Source organism: Eleutherodactylus coqui, chromosome 1, assembly GCF_035609145.1.
Source record: "Eleutherodactylus coqui strain aEleCoq1 chromosome 1, aEleCoq1.hap1, whole genome shotgun sequence".
In the NCBI taxonomy this organism is placed as follows: Eukaryota; Metazoa; Chordata; class Amphibia; order Anura; family Eleutherodactylidae; genus Eleutherodactylus; species Eleutherodactylus coqui.
The window spans coordinates 480,498,785-480,518,854 of NC_089837.1; the positions used below are offsets into that span (position 1 = coordinate 480,498,785).

General features: G+C 42.3%; 1 protein-coding gene across 4 annotated transcripts in view; it reads left to right on the forward strand.

Moving 5' to 3' along the window:
• ITGA7 (integrin subunit alpha 7) overlaps nt 1-18,202 on the forward strand; it is a 148,141-nt gene extending 129,939 nt beyond the window's left edge. For 3 of the 4 annotated variants that reach the window (XM_066585525.1, XM_066585498.1, XM_066585506.1), the window contains 6 exons: nt 1,450-1,632; nt 1,743-1,847; nt 3,317-3,430; nt 3,515-3,613; nt 4,034-4,159; nt 13,886-18,202. In XM_066585525.1, coding sequence (XP_066441622.1) covers nt 1,450-1,632; nt 1,743-1,847; nt 3,317-3,430; nt 3,515-3,613; nt 4,034-4,159; nt 13,886-14,059 — 801 coding nt within the window. In that variant the 3' untranslated portion in view covers nt 14,060-18,202. Of the gene's footprint in view, nt 1-1,449; nt 1,633-1,742; nt 1,848-3,316; nt 3,431-3,514; nt 3,614-4,033; nt 4,160-7,334; nt 7,452-13,885 lie in introns of all 4 variants that reach the window. The other variant, XM_066585516.1, reaches the window with a different exon arrangement.
• The last annotated feature ends 1,868 nt before the right edge of the window (nt 18,203-20,070 follow it).

Sequence of the window (20,070 nt, forward strand, 5' to 3'; positions counted from 1 at the left end):
CCCCCTTAGTGACCACAAGAAGTAGTACTGACTCTGTACTCCCAAAAAGTATAAATACCCCCTCTGTGCTCACATAGAAATGGTGGTACCTCTATGCCCCTATGAAGTAGTAGAGTAATAGAGCCGACTCTAAGTAATAGTGCCCCCTGCATGCCCCAACTAACTAATGAAGCTCCCTGCATGTCCCCTCTAAGTAATCATGCCTCCTGGCACCTCCTCACCTCAGTCTGCCCCAGCAGACAGATCAGACACTAAGGCTGCTCTCACATAGGACTCTTTTTACAGTAGACAACACCGCCATTGATTTAAATATGGCCTTGCAGACCCGCGCTCGAATGCGGCGTTTCTAACAATGCAATTTTCAAGCGTTGTCTGCTCAATTTCACACGTTTTTGCGCTATTTAATGCACCTCATCACCCATTACAGCGATGGGGTACATTAAAAACCACCGTAGCATGCGTTCGAAAACGTCTCATGAAATTGCGGTAAAATGCGGCAGTTTCACACAGCCTTTTCTGAACCCATGCGTGAGAGCAGCCTTAATCAGTCATCACTCATGCTGCTTGATTTGAGCTTCATTCACTTCAATAAGGCTGATGGAAATATTCAAGTGGTTGTCGCTCGACTATCTCTGATGTAGTGTTGAAAGTGAATGGAGCATTAGTGCGACGAGCTCTTCATTCGGTCTCCTCCTCATTGCGGGGGCGCAGTAGCCCCACAGTGAGGAAGATGGGGGATAGGGAATAACTTGCAATTGTGGTGCAACCCCTTTAAGGTTATGGGGAGCACTGGGATGTAATTAGTACTAGAGCTTTCTTGCCTCTCAATGGAAAGTATGGAATCCGATTAGGACTGGTATCTCTCAGACCCAACTGAAATGGTGGCTTTATGCATAAAGTATGAGTACCTTAACCCTTTCCAATCCACTGTCTGACATCTAAAGACATTATGATTTAAGGCTGTACAGCTCCGATGTTGGAAGACGTCCGTCGGGGTTCTCTTACTGTATATTGCCAGCCTCTCTGCTGTCGGAGCCTATCCAACGTGTCACCTCATGCAGTACTGGCTTTAGCCAGCAGATAGCGCCATTGTATAAAGGCAGAAAAAGAGTAAGCCCCCTAGGAAAACCAGGATACAAATTGGATTGGGAAGGGTTAATGAGATTGATGGAGATGAAGAACAGATAGAAGTCCTGCCGCTGCCTACACTATTCACGGAGATGATTGAGCACTGTGGATGTAAAATTAGAGAAGACAGAAGCGGCAAAAACTTCTTCTTCTCTCTAGAGTATCCCGATGCCGGACAGCCGGGTCAACTGGCCTTCATCTGCTTGTGCAGTCATCTGAAACATCTGTCCATAAATGACTAATAACACAATTGTACATTTCCGTCTAGAAAGTGTACCCAATTAATCATTAGTTTACTTGAAATTCAAATCCATTCTTTAGGTTTCAAACAGAGGAAAGTCTCTACGTACGCTGGGCTCCGCATACCTAAACCTGATGTGGCCTCATGAAATGGCCAATGGAAAGTGGCTGCTCTACCCAATGAAGGTTCAGCTGAAGGAAAAGGAGCAGTCAGGCCGCAGCATGGAGTGCAGCCCCATAGATGCAATCAATCCCCTTAGACTGGTAAGTAACTGTTCTTTCAGGTTCATCGTTCTACTTAGAATGTTATTGCTCTCAGTAGATATGAGACCTTTAATGTCATACGATCTACTTTAAATGCAATTGTTTTCTAGGATACAATGAGATCAGATTCAAATTCATTGGTCCCCCATGCAAGTCAGCATTCTGCAAGTCGGTGGTCGCTAACATATCCCGCGAAGAAGAAGGATGTTGTTCTGGTAATTATTACCATGATAAGCTGAGACATGTAAAACACCATGGCTCAATGAAAAGTAGTATCTGCAAGGACAAAAATAGCAGGAAACCTGCAATCAGAATGTAATTTTATACTGTATTTTTAATAAGCTTAGTTTTCTTATTGTATCTATGTAGTAAGCTTGGTTCAGGTACCGTATCCATGTAGTAAGTTCAGTTCTGGTGTTGCATAGATGAAGTAAGCTTGGTTCTGTTATTCTATCTATGTAGTAAGCTTGGTTCTGGTAGTGTACATATGCAGTAGGCTTTGTTCTGATACCGTATCTATGTAGTAAGCCTGGTTCTACTATTGTATCTATGCAGTAAGCTTGGTTCTGGTACAGTATCCATGAAGTAAGCTCAGTTCTGGTATTACATAGATGGAGTAGGCTTGGTTCTGTTATTCTATCTACCGTATATTGTAAGCTTGATTCTGTTACAGTATATTTATGTATTAAGCTCAGTTCTGCTAGTTTATCGATGTAAGAAATCTTGGTCCTGGTACCATATCTAGACAGTTAGCTCAATTCTGTTCTCATATCTATGCAGTAAATTTCAGATCATTTTTAAGCCTTAGACTATTGGGGGACCCTCAATTTTCATAAAGCCCGGTGCAAAAGGCCGATTATGACTGTTGGATTCCTCAATTTACAGTCTACTTAAACCAGGGTGGGATATGCTGTTCGCAGTAGGGCTAATACAAAGGCGTAAGGTGAATCTCCTGGGCCCCAGTGCAAAACCTGAAACAGGGCCCCCAACTTTAATGCTTTATTCATAGTACTGGGCTCCCCATATGGAGAAGAGAGGCCTTATGGGCCCCCTAAGGCTCCTGGACCTGGGTGCAACCGCATCCCCTGCACCCCCTATAGTTACGCCAGTGGTGCTAATACATCGTTCTTATCTGCATTCATCTGAATAGCACAAGAGCCAGCCATTATATATTATATATAGAACATTCACTGTTTGTCTAATAGAACATAATATAACAGTACTGAATGTATCACTATGTATAGCATCTATAATATATCACTATGTATGACATGGTATAACAGTACTGAATGTATCACTATGTATAGCATCTATAATATATCACTATGTATGACATGGTATAACAGTACTGAATGTATCACTATGTATAGCATATATAATATATCACTATGTATAGCATATATAATATATCACTATGTATGACATGGTATAACAGTACTGAATGTATCACTATGTATAGCATATATAATATATCACTATGTATAGCATATATAATATATCACTATGTATAGCATATATAATATATCACTATGTATAGCATATATAATATATCACTATGTATAGCATATATAATATATCACTATGTATAGCATATATAATATATCACTATGTATAGCATATATAATATATCACTATGTATGACATGGTATAACAGTACTGAATGTATCGCTTGTTCTTTTTTAAGGACTGTGCACGAGACACTGCGCATTGTGTAGTATTTCGATGTCCTCTGTACAGTTTTGACCAGCAGGTGGTGCTTAAAGTTCATGGACGGCTTTGGAATAGCAGCTTTTTAGAGGTGACTATATTTATTATTACATTTATTGTTACGGCTTTGGTCTATTTTTTTTCTGCATTTTCACTTGTATTCTTTTATCCATAGGATTATCCATCCGGTAGTAACATAGAAGTGATAATCAGGGCAAACATTACCGTTAAGTCTAGTATTAAAAACCTTGTGCTAAGGGACGCTACAACACAGGTACGCACTGATATATTTCTATTAATGGCTACAGTATATTATATTCTGTATTACAAAGCATCACACCACTGCCATATATCAGCAGGAGCTGAGCAGACGGATATATAGGTTTATGGGGAAAGATTCAGTAGAACTTGTGTTCTATTCATTTATATCTCTGCTCATCCTGACCTGAACAGTCCAATGGGCGGAGCTATTAGTGATTGACAGCTGTGTATGACTGCACATACAGAAATAGCTGTCAATCACTGCTACTTGGACTGTTCAGCTCAGAATGAGCAGAGATATAAATGAATAAAATACAGAATCTCCCCCCATAAAACTATATATCCACCTGCTCAACCTCTCCTCCTCTATAACAGGATGCCTGCAGAATGGGAGCAGGGGACTCTTTATCTCTAATGGTGGATTTGCTTGTAGATCTCTATGATGCTGTATTCAGACCTGGATGTAGCGGTTCATGGAGGCATTCCCTGGTGGATTATCCTTATTGCGGTGCTGGCTGGCATACTTCTACTCTTGCTCTTAGTTTTAATCCTCTGGAAGGTAAGATGCTGACTTTATAAATAATAATGTGTTTCATATTTTGATCATGAACCATACAAATGGCAAGAAGAGCTGGTATGAGTAGTGATGGTTAAGGTATCATAGGAGCAGATCAAATGATATTCACATAACAATCAGGTCATCAATGTACCATGCACTATGCCCTTTGCACCATTCCCTGTGTACCATGCCCTATGCCCAATGCACTATATACTAAATACCACGACCTATGCAGTATGCACCATGCACTATATACCATGCACTATGTACCATGCACTATATGCCATGCAGAATGACCAAGCACTATATACTATGTAGTATGCACCATGCACTTCATACAATGCAGTATACACCATGCACTATATACCATGCACCATATGCCATGCAGTATCCACCATGCAGGTAACACTATATACCATGCACTATGTAGTTTGCACTATATACTATATACCATGCACTATATACCATGCACTATACACTATATACTATGCACTATTCAGTACACACCATGCACTATACACTATATACCATGCAACATGCACTATACATTATATACTATGCACTATGCACCATGCACTATATACCACACACTATGTAGTATGCACCATACACTATATACCATGCAACATGCACTATATACTATATACCATGCACTGTAGTATGCACTATACACTATGCACCATGCACTATGTACCACGCACTACGTAGTATGCACCATGCACTATACACTATATACCATGCAACATGCACTATATACTATATACCATGCACTTTAGTATGCGCTATACACTATGCACCATGCACTATGTACCACACACTATGTAGTATGCACCATGCACTATACACTATATACCATGCAACATGCACTATATACTATACTAGCTGATATACCCGGCTTCGCCCGAGTTAATTTGGTACTGGTGTTTATCTGGTGTTCACACGGAAAATCTTATGAAGTCGTGGTTACTTTAGAGATACTGAGGAAAAACATATGTTCAGCATTTTGCATAGTTCTCTGCGTTACCTAGGAAACACCACGTGGAGGTAACCATGCGACGTTTCCTTCATATAAAATGACATCAGGAAGTGAGAGAATTAGATTACGTACATAAAATTTGGACACTAATTCTTTTGCGCTTAGAATTGAATAATCGAGTTGGGACCTATTAACTTTTCATATTTATGACACAATCAATGCTTGTGCCAAATTTCATGTTTCTATGACATCGGGAAGTGAGAGATTTGGATTATGTACGTAAAATTTGGACGCTAATTCTTTTGCGCACAGAATTGAATAATGGAGTTGGGACCCATTAGCTTTTCCTATTTATGACATAATCAATGCTCGTGCCAAATTTCCAGTTTCTATGACACCGGAAAGTGAGAAAATTACATACCGCACGTAAAATTTGGACGCTAATTCTTTTGCGCATAGAATTGAATAATGGAGTTGGGACCCATTAGCTTTTTCTATTTATGACATAATCAATGCTCGTGCCAAATTTCCCGTTTCTATGACACCGGAAAGTGAGAAAATTACAATCTGCACGTAAAATTTGGACGCTAATTCTTTTGCGCATAGAATTGAATAATCGAGTTGGGACCCATTAGCTTTTCCTATTTATGACATAATCAATGCTCGTGCCAAATTTCCCGTTTCTATGACACCGGAAAGTGAGAAAATTACAATCCGCACGTAAAATTTGGACGCTAATTCTTTTGCGCATAGAATTGAATAATGGAGTTGGGACCCATTAGCGTTTCCTATTTATGACATAATCAATGCTCGTGCCAATTTTCCCGTTTCTATGACACCGGCAAGTGAGAAAATTACATTCCGCACGTAAAATTTGGACGCTAATTCTTTTGCGCATAGAATTGAATAATGGAGTTGGGACCCATTAGCTTTTACTATTTATGACATAATCAATGCTCGTGCCAAATTTCATGTTTCTATGACACCAGAAAGTGAGAAAATTACATTCCGTACGTAAAATTTCGACGCCAATTCTTTTGCGCATAGAATTGAATAATCGAGTTGGGAACCATTAACGTTCCCTATTTATGACATAATCAATGCTCGTGCCAAATTTCCCGTTTCTATGACATTGGAAAGTGAGTGATTTAGATTATGTACGTTAAATTTCGGCGCCAATTCTTTTGCGCTAGAATTGAATAATCTAGTTGGGACCCAATTTCTTTTCCTATTTTGGAGATAATCTATGCTTGCGCCAAATTTCATGTTTCTACGACATCGGGAAGTTGGAGAACTTTTGGCGAGTCAGTCAGTCAGTCAGTGAGTCAGTGAGTGAGTCAGTGAGTCAGTGAGTGAGTCAGTGAGTCAGTGAGGGCTTTCAGCTTTATATATATAGATACCATGCACTTTAGTATGCGCTATACACTATGCACCATGCACTATGTACCACACACTATGTAGTATGCACCATGCACTATGTACCACACACTATGTAGTATGCACCATGCACTATACACTATATACCATGCACTGTTGTAAAGACGTTTTTCGAGACACACACAACACGATCTAGCTGCCTTTGATATTTCCTGACATAATGAATACATTTTTGGCTTTGTACAGCACATTCTATCCTGCGCTCCACACTTATGTCTCTAGTTTAGGGTGTCCATATTCTTTTACATTGTACTACGCCTCTGCTTCTATGCTGGGCTGGCATCAGCACCTGGAAACCTGAGCCCACTCGCATCAATCTGGTCCTCGTTCTCTGAAATGAACTGTATCCTCATCTTAAAGATGCAGATACAATTGATTATATAGCTGAGAGCTTCCTGCTCCGCCGTCCGGTAACTTCTCTGTCACACAAGTGGAGCAATGATGTCATCACGCTACCTGTGTCATTCTGCACGATCCTGGGCAGAAGATCCTGGCCAAGGGAGAGGATAGAGGACACCGTGGGAGCGGGATGGAGGTGGGGCCTGTTAATGACTCAGGAGCATAGTGGGGCTTTATTAATTACCTAAGGGACACAGTGGGGCCTATAAATGACTTCAGGGGGCACAGTGGGGCCTATAAATGACTGGGTCCATGCATCCACTTAATTAGCGGCCTTCTTCTTCATGTGACTCCACTATGACTTTGTGTTTGATCAGCCTTTACGATGCATTGCTCAATATTTTCTTCAAATGGTCCTTTCAGTGTGGTTTCTTCAAGAGGGAGTCGGCAGAATCCAAGTATACCACAAATTACTACCGAGCGCGCCTGGGGGTGCAGCCCTCTGAGCTCGATAGGCAAGCCGAGGAGGAGGCTTAGCTGGTAACGCCCAGCACGCGTGTGCTATGAGTTCTTGCATAGTATTCTGCATTTTTAAGTCTAACATTGTGATTGTGGACAACTAACCTATTAGCGCTGAATATGCATTTATTGTTTAACCCTTTACAGACTAACATTTTGGTTTTAAATGAACTTTTTAGCTTTTGGTCTTATGGCCACTTTTTAACCATTTGCACACGTGAACCTGTTAGACCGTAAGGCTGCCTATCCACCGGCGTTTTCGCATTGCGTTCCCCGCGGCGATAATCTGGCTGCGGGGAACGCAATGCACGCCTTCTATAGCGGTGCTCTGGAAAGCGCAGCCCCCCTGTCCACGAGCGATTCTCCGCTCGCGGCTGGCAATTCTCAGATAGGCTGACCGTGGAGATCCATCTGCAGGCTCCTGGACAGGCGGCCTAAATGTTGCAGAATTCTGCAGCGGGATTTGCTGTGGAAATTCCACAGTATCTACAGAACTTCCATGTGAAATTCTTTCATATGGAATGGAAAATGTTTTGCACCAAATTTGCGACATTTTCCAAAACGTTGCAGATTCTAATTCCACAGCATGTCTACTTATGCTGCAAATTTATGCTGCGGATTTTAGCCCTTGAACTACAAGGCTGCCTTCAGAATGATGAATTTGCGGCATGTTTTCCGCTGTGGAACACCTGCAACAAATATTCCGCAAATTCGCAGTGGATAAAACCGCACAATCATGGTGTTGATTTAGCTGCAGTTTTTGTACCGGATCTGCTGTGGATTTTAACCCTTGTATTACAATAGTTGAAATCCACAGCATAAATCAGCACCCTAAGGGCTTCGTCACTCGAGCGTGTTTTACACGCTGCCATAGCAGCGCTTCCAATAGGTTGCTATGGAAGCGCTCACACAGACCCTTTTTAAAAGCGCAGAACCTGCACTTCTAAAAAAGAACGGACAGCGAGTGCCGAATCGCCTGTCAGCTCTGTGGTGTGCGCTGTCCAGGTTGCTTACCATGGGCCCCTATGGGAGCCATGGAAGCAGGCTGTCTGCACCACAGATATGTAAACAGGCTGCTCCGCAGAGCTAGGGGCAGCCCATTCATGCGCATAATCCCTGCATGCCAGCAGCGTGGTTTACACGTTGCTTAGCAGTGTGTAAACGACGCTCGTCTGAGCACGACCTAAAAAGGCATCCTGTGGATTTCGAATCCGCAGTGTTTTTCCAGAATGCTGCGGATTAGTGTTGGAAATATTTAGCTGCATGGAAAGGAGATTTTGGAAATCTCCACGTGGCTTGTACTGTGAATGCTGCGGAATTTGTACAGCAAATTTTGTTTCATAAATTCCGCAGAATTTACAGTCCGTTTTTTAGGTTTTGATCGTTTTCCACTACTGAAAGCCTGCAGCGAATATGCTGTGTATGAAGGTATTGGTTTTTTGAAGTGGAAGGGGGTGTTTTAGCGGTAACTTATGCAGGAAATCTTAAAGTTAAAAACAATTTATACTCTTAAACGGGTTTTCAAGACAAAAACTATTGATGGCCTATCCTCAGGACAGATCATCAATCAGCTGATCGCCCAGCGGGCTAGACATTGTAATCGGGAGCTGAAGTGCCATAATCAGCTTCAATTCCATTGAAATCAATAGGAGATGAAGCTGGCTGTTACACTTCCGGCACTTTTGCCTCCAACCCAGATGCAGAAGTGGTACAGCCGGTTTCAACTCCCATTGATTTCAAGCTATGGCATATATGTCTATTCCTGATGACTACGTCCAGCCCGCTGCACTGACATTGATCCAGCTGATCATAAGGAATCCATGTGCAGTGGGTCCTCGGCGATTAACTATCGATGACCTATCCTGAGCATTATCAATGTCTTTTGCTTGGAAAACCGCTGCAATTTTTTGTTTACCTTTATGAGTTTTTCTAATTCACTCTTTAAAAAAAGAGTTAAAATTGGTTACCCGTTTAGTTTTGGCCTTCTTGTTTCCATCTGAGCATGCTGTGGATACTTGGGGTTTGCTGTATGCCAACTATTTATTGCCATATAGATTTGGAGATCTGTGATTATGACCTTTTAGACTACAGTGTGATACAAATACATCAGCAAAGATTTTCAGTCTTACAAGTTTTATTGGGTTTTTTAACATTACACAAAGTGCACAAATATGGGACACATATATACACTATACAAGCAACATACAGAGGAAGTATAGCCATGCTCAAGGCCGTTTCTCACGGACATGTATATAATCCCCATCACTAAATGATGGCTGACTCGCTCTTGGGATGTTAGGCCTTACTGCTAGGATAATGCGGTTCTGACTTCTGCCCCTTTGACATTTCTCAGGTTGCCCGCCATGTTTCTGTACAGGGAACTGCAATACACGTCCGTTCACATGACTGGGAGGAAAGCCCTTTAGGCTTAATTCAGACAGGCAATTTTTTTTTAGCCGAGTTCTGTTAAAGTTTGTAACAATTATTTACTAATAGTTTACGCATCCATGATGGGCGTTGCGTTTTTGCACGCGTGTGCGTCTTTCACTGTGTGTGTGTATTTACTGCGCGCAAAAAAACATGCAAGCATGCTCCCATGGATTTCAATGTGCAATTAAGTTTGATTAGTTTAACATGTGTTAAACTAGGTTGTGAGTAGAGATCAGCGAGCACCCAAATGCTCGGGTCCGCGTTATTCGAGTCGAGCTATTCCTAAAATTCGAGAGCTCTACTCGAGTAACGAACCCCATTGACTACAATGGGAGACTCGAGCATTTTTGTATGTGGGACGCCAGGTGCTGAGTTTTTTTTTTTCTTGTCTCTCTCTCTCCCCCACCAGACAAAAAATTTCCCAATGACGCACTCTGCTCCTCCCCTCACAATGGGGAGGAGCCAAAAACTGGGGAGGGGTCGAACACGACTTGATGCTCGTTCGAGTAACGAGCACCGCCGAGTACGCTAATACTCGAACGAGCATCAAGCTTGACAGAGTATGTTCGCTCAACTCTAGTTGTGAGTTCAATCCCCGCTTTGGTTCAGGTAGTCGACTCAATGTTGACTCAGCCTTCCATCCTTCCGAGGTCGGTAAAATGAGTTCCCAGCTTGGTCGGGGGTAATAAATTACCTAAGAGCGCTGCAGAATAAGTTGGTGCTATACAAATAACAAGTCCCCTCCCACAATCTGCTCAAAAATAGGACATGCTGCGTTTTTATTTGCATGACCAAAATGCTCTTGGGAAAAACACACACGTGACCGGGCCCATTGAAATCAGTGGGTTCCATTTCCTGTGTATTGTGCGCGCAAGTTTTGCACGTGTAATACACAGCGCAAATGTGTTGGTGTGAATAAGTCCTCGAGGTGGTTTCATAGTGTTTTTTTAATAAAGGACACGTTTTTTTGCTACATTTTTTTTCCAAAAAAGCACTGCAGCAAGATGTTAGATGTAGGTCAGCATAGAGATATGAAACGCATTGCAGACCGCGTAGTTTTTTTTTTTTTACATTTTTCCTTCCTTTGGTGAATTTTCTGGGTACATTGTGTTTTTTTCCCCAAAATGTAAAATCTATGGCCTTTTTCTTTTTGCTGTCACTGCGGCCACTATACAGTTGGTGATGTATGCTGTGATTAGCTAATGCAATAGAAATAGATCTATCAAGAAGAGTAGCGCTACTCTGCTTAATGGGTCTCTCTTGTTTTTTATCCACTAATGTGTTTTTGATGCATTACACTCTCCTTTATAAGTAGTGCCGGTCCACTGTATACACGATGGTGACAAAAGTATTGGGACACCCACCAATCCTGTGATGTCAAGCAAAGGGGATATGGAAATTGGATGTATAAGCAATAAGTATAAAAGAAAGTATCAGACAGGAGTATCCCAGTACAGAAACCATGTCATGAGATGTAGAGTTCACAGACTTCCAATGGGATATAGTGGTGGGATGTCAACTGAGTAACCAATCAGTACAGGACATCGCCATGCTTTTCTGCCATCCAAAGTCCACTGTAATTTGGAAATGGAAAACATCTGATGTATGCAATGCAGCCACATTCGGGGGACCTTGTAAATTGGCAGAACATGGACAATGAAGCCTTGTAGGAGCTGTGAAGGCATCATGCACATCGTCTGCCGAACTGCTTCACAGGCCATTGGAACATCCATTAGCACCATAACCATCCGTAGGGAACTGTATGTGAAGGGTAACCATGTATGAGCAGCTGCACACAGGCCCAATATCACAGCAGTGAATGCACAAAGGCGCCTGCGATGGTGCTTAGGACATTGTTCCTGGACTGGAAATGATGGAAGCAAGTGTTATGGACAGCTGAATGACAATACACAATCTCCCAGTCGGATGGCTGCACTTGAGTTTGACGGTTGCCTTGAGAGTAGTTCTGCACGACTGCATCGTCCCAATAGTGAAGTTTGGAGGAGGTTATGTTATGGTGTGGGGTGTTTCTTTTGGGAAGGACTAGGGCCATTAGTTATAGTGAAGTCAACGCCAATCAGTACAGAGACATTTTGAACAATGTGGCATTACCTACCCTGTGGCAATACTTTGCTACAACTCTGTGTCTCTACCAATATAACTGAGCACCATGTCCTACAGCATACAGTGTTGAGGCTTGGTTTGAGGAGCAGAATGGTCTGCACCTTCATTGGCCATCCCAAAGTCCAGATCTCAATCCCATTTAAAAATCTTTGAACGGACTAAAATACCATGTCTGTGCATGCTCAACATCCCGTGTGTCACTATCGGAAGCTCTCGGAGAGGAATGGGGGCAAATTCCTCCACACATCAGAATTTGGTGTAAAGCATGCCCAGAAGGGTTACTGCAGTCATTCAGGCCAAAGATGGCCCAAGAGCATGTTAAAAAAATAAAATCGAATTTCATCACCTTCTATGTGTGTCCCATGTCCCAATACTTCTGTCAACATAGTGAACATATTACTGTGATTAGCTGTCACACCTCCCATCCGTGATCAGTAGTGATTCATGCGTAGGGTTAATGATCTCAACCATTTACAGTAATTGTATAATTGAAGAGCTCATTCCCGAAACAGGTTCAGTCTAAAAGTGCTGAAAATTAGTTAGATCCCCAGATGCTTTGCTTGTAGGCTCCTGTATCAAATTAGAGAAGAATCATTTTGAAAATCAGTCCCCGGTGGTAAAGAAAAGACCACGTCATCTTCAGTCCTCATAAAAATGAGCTCCATCCACTGTCCAATTATATAAAAAGTCCTATGTCCTTGGTTCTGCATACCGATTACAGACTATTATTATAAATCAAGGTTCATGGACATAGCATTAACAACAGACTGATCATCCGTCACATAGAGATGAGCGAATGTGCTCGTTTAGAGCAATTACTTGAACGAGCATCACTTTTTTCGAGTAACTGCCTACTCGGGCGAAAAGATTCAAGGGGTGCCAGGGGGCGGCGGGGTGGAGTGGGGGGAACAGGGGAAAAGAGGGGGGAGCTCTCTTTCTCCCCCTGCTCACCTCCGGCGCCCCCCGAATCTTTTTACCCGAGTAGGCAGTTACTCAAAAAAAGCGATACTCATTCAAGTATCCTCATTCCTTGCTTCGTGTTCTCTCTTTGGACACCTGGTTCTACTCATGACCCAACAATCTTAGTTTCTCCCCACAGGCTTGTGAATGCCATTACTTGCCTCTCACCGCCTACTGTATTATTGCCATTTATTTTCAACCTTTCGACTGCCTCTCTACATTTACCAGTAAAGCTTCTCGCAAACATTAAATTAATTTCAGCTGAACCTGCTGATTTCGGCAGGGCTAATCAATCATCTGATATGCATGGTGCTCTCTCAAATCTTTCCCAATGGCAGATGTGATTGATTTCAACATGCCCAATTTTTTTTGTTCTTGGGGAGATAAGGCACCACTAGACGAGTGTGGAAGTGGCTTATTTTTACATAAACCAGTAGTCACCTGAGTAATCGCTCAAAACATAGTGGCCAACAGGGCAAGTGAGTGAGAACTACTCATATATTGGAGTCGCTTGGTTTTTAGCGCACCAAAAACTAAGCAACTGTTGGTCTATTTAAACAGGCAGTCGTTCATCCATAAACAACTGCCTGTTTACTCTAAATGGAGGCGGCAGATCACATTTCGCCTCCATTCATTAAGCGATCATTGCTCCTGTGTAAAAGATCAAGAGCGATAATCTTTGGGACATCTGTCGGGTAGGTAAGCGTAAAAGTCCCTTAGTCCCCACTTTCTATTCAGAACACAGCTGAGCTAGCATGCATATGGGGGTGTTGAGAGAGATGGCTGTCAGCCGAATGAGTGTTTGGCCAACAAGCTGGACTCTTCCATCCTAGCGAATAAGAAAAGTGGGCAGCATCAGATATTTTAATGTCAAGTACTAACTTGGGCCACGAAAAACCCCATCCCATGTCTTATATAGTATTTCCTTCTTTTTTTCCCAGTGTGGGTTTTTTAAGAGGAAGAATTACCAGGACGAAAAGCTCCCACAATACCATGCTGTGAAAATTCCCCGTGAAGAGCGACCCATGGTCCTAGAGGAGAAGACAGGGACCATTAAAAAGAAAGACTGGGTGACAAATTGGACTGAAGATGGATCCATAAACAACGTTTCGTGAACCTCTTCTGCCATCTTTCTTCTTCGACTTTCACCCTTCCTATGAACTATCCTTGTAATGGGAAGGCTGGATCCTTTGGTTTTGGGTGGTTTCTTATATATTTGGTTTTATGCTGTTTTGTATATAGAGAAATGATCATATTTGGAGACATCTCTGCTGCTTAAATTGTTAAACTCCATCAGTCACATCGGTGGCATCGGCTCATTACAGCATTTGGACTGAAATCAAGGGAAATACGTCTCAAGCCGGAATCTACATATAATAATACTGGCTCTTATAGAAGACTATGAAATATGCTGGGCAGCTTTCCGAAGATGAAGATCATTGTGGAGATACTTCTTCCTGCAGTCATTGTCACTGATACTGTAGCATCACTGGTTGCCTGTAAAGCTCTGGAGACTTTCAGGATTGTACAGATGAATAGCTGGACAATTATAGAAAATCATGAGACTACGATAAAAACTTGACACTATATAATGTATATATGTGAGAGAGTGAACATTAGCTTATAACCTCTAGACCCAGCTTGTACAGCCTAAACCTATATAGCATTTGACGTCCGATTGGATTGACCATAACGAAAAATTACCAGCTTCAGAGACTGGTCACATGAATGGGAGCTGGTAATATTGAGTATTATTGAGTGCCCTTAAGGGTGGTTTACTGACAATGTAGTGCATATTGGTAGCTCACTTCCTTATGACAATCCAGGTAATATATTTACTATATATAATGGTACGATTGCTGACCTAGTTAAGACAAAAACAGTTAAAGGAGTTGTCCGCCCTCTTTTTTCCACTGGTGATGACCCATCCTGTAGATAGGCCATCAGTCATTGATGGACAGAAGTCCACCGCTCGGGATCCTTGTCCATCAACTAATCATTCGGCCCAGACGTTGTCATCAACAGTCAGCAAAAGAAGGGCAGGGACCAGCCTCACTCCCATTAAAATCAATGGGAGTGCCATACTGCTCTTCCCTTTCCTACTTCTATGCTGGTCAAGACGTCACATCCAAACATGTCTGCAACTTCCCTTGTCCGCTGATGAAAATGTCTGGCCCGCTACACTGGGCAGTGGGCCGGACGATCAACTGGTGGGCGGGAGTCCCAAGTGACGGACCCCATCCATCAACTACTGATGACCTATCCAGAAGATAGGTCATCAATGGAAAAGAGGGTAGAGAATCCATTGAAGAATAAACTTATCAGGTTGTTGGCATTTCTTTCTTTTCTTCCTGTTTCCCTTCGGTTGTTGCAGAACTTTTAACTCACAGCATGTTATAAGGAGATGCTGAAAATTGTAGTTTTACAATAGAGGAGCAGGTTGGAGAACACTAATCTATATAAGTTGTTGCAAGCTCATTAAAAGAGTTGCCCGGTTGTAAACTATTGATGGCCTATCCTTAGGATAGGCCACAATAGTAGATCGGCGGTCGTCCACTGCCTTGTAACCCCTCTGCACAGCTCTTATGCACTGTGCTGATTTCTGTAGGAAGTAGACAGACAGCTCTGTTCCCACTACAGTGGTGAGACTCGGTATTACAAGCAAGGCTTCCATTGAAGTGAATGGGAATTGTGTGTGTAATACCAAGCCTGGCCACTATAGAGGAAATGAAGCTGTCTATTTTCCTCCATAAATCATTTCAGTGTATGAACACACTGTCCCGAAAAGAGCTGCTCAGAATGGTTCCGGGCAGCAGACCCCAGCCGATCTATTATTGATGCCTATCCTCAGGGTAGGCCATCAATAGTTTACAACTTGACAACCTCCTTTAACTCTAATAGTTATTATTTATGTAAAATGTATTATTCTTAGATTTTTTTCTATTTTCAAGGTGTCTACATGGGGATATAATATAGGAAAGAGAACAGATACATCATAATCACTGCTCTTTTAATATATCACCATTGCTGGGTACACATAGCATAATGTTAGATTTGACTGTATGTATTGGTATTCTAAGGACCAATGTTGATGGCTGATAGACACCAGGACATGTCAATGGAGAAGCACTTGCTGAGCCATAGATGGAGTATAGTTCTGTGTATTAACATGTTTGAGCTTGTTTGTATTCCTGTGTTAACGGACTCACCTTTTACATTTGCACTGTCATTTATCACACTCGTCTATAGTACGCTTACCGCCTCTCCCGCCAATAGCATTTATTACTGCACACCTTCTATAGCAGCGCTTCACAGTTGAGTTGATTTAAACAGTTGAGGTGGAAACGATAGAAGCTTATTGTTATGTGCATTCAGTAGGTATATATTATTAATGATGGGACATGTGCTCTTCTCATGTAGCTGAATAGAAGTGGCCATTTATACAGAAAAGCCAAAACCACAGTACATGATGCACCTAAAATGAATTACATAAAAATTGCACAGTGAATCATGGAAGAAATGCAAATCTGTATAATCTATCACTATGCACAGTAGGGATGGGGTGTATCATTTTCCTAGGAATTGTATTGAAATAGCCGGATCTTAAAGGGCCACTCCGGTAATTTTTAAAATTCATTCATTATGTAGCTATCCCCCAGTATATACAATTGAGCTAGTTTTACCTTGGTTAGTTATTTTTTTCTATCTGAAATTCCCAGCCTCCTTCTCCTCCGATGATCATGTGACCTCAATCCTGACAACCTCACATGTACTTGGGGTTATGGATTCATTTTCTAGTCAATTTGTCATGCTCCCTAGCACAGAAACTGCCTAGAATAGTACACAAACACTCCCGTCACAGTTACTGATGATGATCACACAGCTCCTGTCACACAGTTATAATAGAGGAGATCACAGCTCATCTTCCTGACTTATAGGCTGCAGCTTATTTAAAAGGCTATAGGCAGGGGTGTAACTATAGAGGATGCAGGGGATGCGGTTGCACCTGGGACCAGAAGCCTTAGGGGGCCCATAAGACCTCTCTTCTCCATATAGGGAACCCAGTACTACGAGTAAAACATTATAGTTGGGGGCCCTGTTACAAGTTTTGTATCGGGCCCGGGAGCTTCAAGTTACGCCTCTGGCTATAGGGGCTAACTGTCCCCCCAGCAGGCAAAAATGGTATAGCTTCAGCTAATGCTGTGCTGATGCATCATGGGAAAAAATGTGAAGTTAAACTCTGAATCAGGATGGTGGCTGATAAGTATCAGATTGAAGACTTCTGCTGCAAGGACGTGGCTGGTATACACAGAGAAGATCTCCGGAGTGTTACAGGCAATCAGGTAAGGGGGGCAGAGATGGAAAAATGTGTTTTCACCTGAGTGGCCCTTTAACCCTTGTCTTGGCAGTAATATTGTGTTACTACTGTTTTATTAGTGGTGTATTCTTCCTCCTAGATCAAGGCCCATGTACTGCAACTTGCTTTGGACTGAGGCAGGTGTCTGTTAAAACACTGACAAGTGATGATTGGTTCTAGATTACATAGAATGAACATTTTAGAGGATGACTGTCAATCCGTTGAAAACCTCTTCGACTTTATATGCTTATGATTACCAAGTATGCAACTTCTGTAGTAATATATGTGCACTGGACTTGGCATGTGTGAAGAGTTTTAAGTTGAGACCGGTAAGTAGTATACAGTAATAGGGAAGTGGGGAAAGAGAGATAAAATAAAGGGAGGAGTATGATTTGGAGTTATAAGCTATGTCTTGTAGCTCTGTACTATACACTTTCCAAATTCTCCTTGGAAGACTCTCCACTCTGAATGCTAAGTTTTCTTGAAAGCACCTAGACCACCACAGAAAGTAAGAATATACAAGCAGGAAGCTAAGGATCAATCTTTATCAAATGCTTTTCTATATTTATATCATACTTGGAAGGGGAAGATCCCAATATCAGAAGAGCCATTCCATCTGGGAACTGCATAAGCCTACTGGAAATCAACTGTGCCTTGACTATAGAACTGAATGCGTCTTCTTTCAGATCTCGTACTTATAGTTGATCACTGTGATCTCTTCTTTTCTCATGTTCCAATGTAAATGCCATCTTAACAAGGTGCTGGTGCCTTTACACTGGATGCGATATATATATATGACCAGTGCATACTGTAATTTATATTCAATATTTTTGTCATGACAAATGAGGCTAATGCAAAACCTTAGAAAATGGTTACCTGAATAAATATATTTCTACAATAAGATTGGTTTTGTTTTGGTTTAACAATGGACAAACATCTCCAAATACAATGGTCATTGTCACAGGGCACCGACGCGGCCACCTACTTGGCTCACCTGCTTCTGTTGCTGCTGCCGCGGTTGGTTGCCATTCACACTGCAGTCTTCCCAAATAGCTTCTGTTCGTAGGGCACATGTATGCTGCTCCCATACATAAAGTGTCAGCATGCATGCTGTTACTCTGTCCCCAACCTATCCCCACACAGTCCTGGCTACATTAGGCATCCTTGCCTGAAGGTGGATGCCTAAGCAATTTGGTTCCACCTGTTGGTAATGTCTGATCAGTAGTTTGTGTGCTCACCTGTTTTTCTTACTCTTGCTTGCTTCTGACTATTCTGACTTCTCCATCCCTGACCTCAGCCACATTAATTGGACTACTCTCTCTGCCAGCTACCTGCCCCGACTCAGACTGTTTATCATATTGCACCTGTTCTGCCAGCAGCGGTCTCTTGTGTGATTCCCTACTGAAGTTTATACTGCCTGACTTGACCTTGGCTAAGTGTCCTGGTTAGGTCACCCCCTCACGTACTGCACCCTGGTCTTGTGTAGCGTGAGATGCTGCATAACTAAGACTACTTCTGCAGCCATTGACCTGGAAACTCTGCAGCAAAGAGTTACAGTGAGGAGAAGAAGAAGCCAGCATTTAGGGGCCAACGAAATACCTGTCCAACCAGGCATGCACAGATCCCATTCCAAGCATGGCAAAAATCCTGTAGTTGAGAATGACCCACCATATTTATTTGAATAGGTAAAGGCTATTGTTATACAGACTGCTAATCTTAAAGGGGTTTTCCTGAGAAAATACTATGGATGACCTATAGAGATGAGCGAGCATACTCGCTAAGGGCAATTACTCGAGCGAGCATTGTCCTTAGCAAGTACTTGCTCGGAAGAAAAGATTCGGGTGCCGGCGGGGAGAGCGGGGAGGAACAGAGGTGAGATCTCTCTCCCTCTCCCTCTCTCCCCCCCACTCCCCCCTGCTCACTGCCGCAACTCACTGCTCACCTGCGCTGGCACCCGAATCTTTTCTTCCGAACAGGCAGGTACTTGCTAAGGACAGTGCTCGCTCGAGTAATTGCCCTTAGCGAGTATACTCGCTCATCTCTAATGACCTATCCTCAGGGGTCAGCGCGGAGGCAGTAGATGTCTTTGCTCCAACCCCTGTGTAGTAGCCGACGCTTGAAATAACAAGGGCAGCTTTCATTGAAATCAATGGGAGTCGTGCCTGCAATTACAAGCACTACCAACTACACGGAGGTCGAAGCAGATACTTCCACTTCGACCCATGTGTAACTGCAGCACTCTCAGCGGGCGAACAATCAGCTGATTGGTCGGGTTCCCGAGAGGTGGACCCCAACGGACAACTATTGAGGATAGGTCATCAATAGCATTTTCCCTGGAAAACCCCTTTAAGTTCAAGTCTCTGAAATGCGTAACCGGTCTGTACTATATACTGGTGGTTTTTAATTGCATGGAATAACGTTTGGAATTTTTAACCTACCATCCGCATGCTGGGTCATTCTCAAGTATATGATTTTTCTTCACATTAGCGATACTAGTAAAAATTCCTATGAAATGGTTGGTGGCAGGTTTGAAGAATGTCATTCAGTCCCATCATATTTCACTTCTAATGACTCCTTTTTCCTGTACTTTTTGCAGACACTAAGTAGAATATTTTGATGGCCAGAGAACAAGATTAGGTAAAGGGTCGAGCCAACTTTATGGTATGTGTAGGTGGGAGTGACATTGAATAATTCTTCATATAAAACAAGTGCACACTTGATAATTGAAGTAGACAATCTGATGTACAATCTAGGTACACAATTCTATTA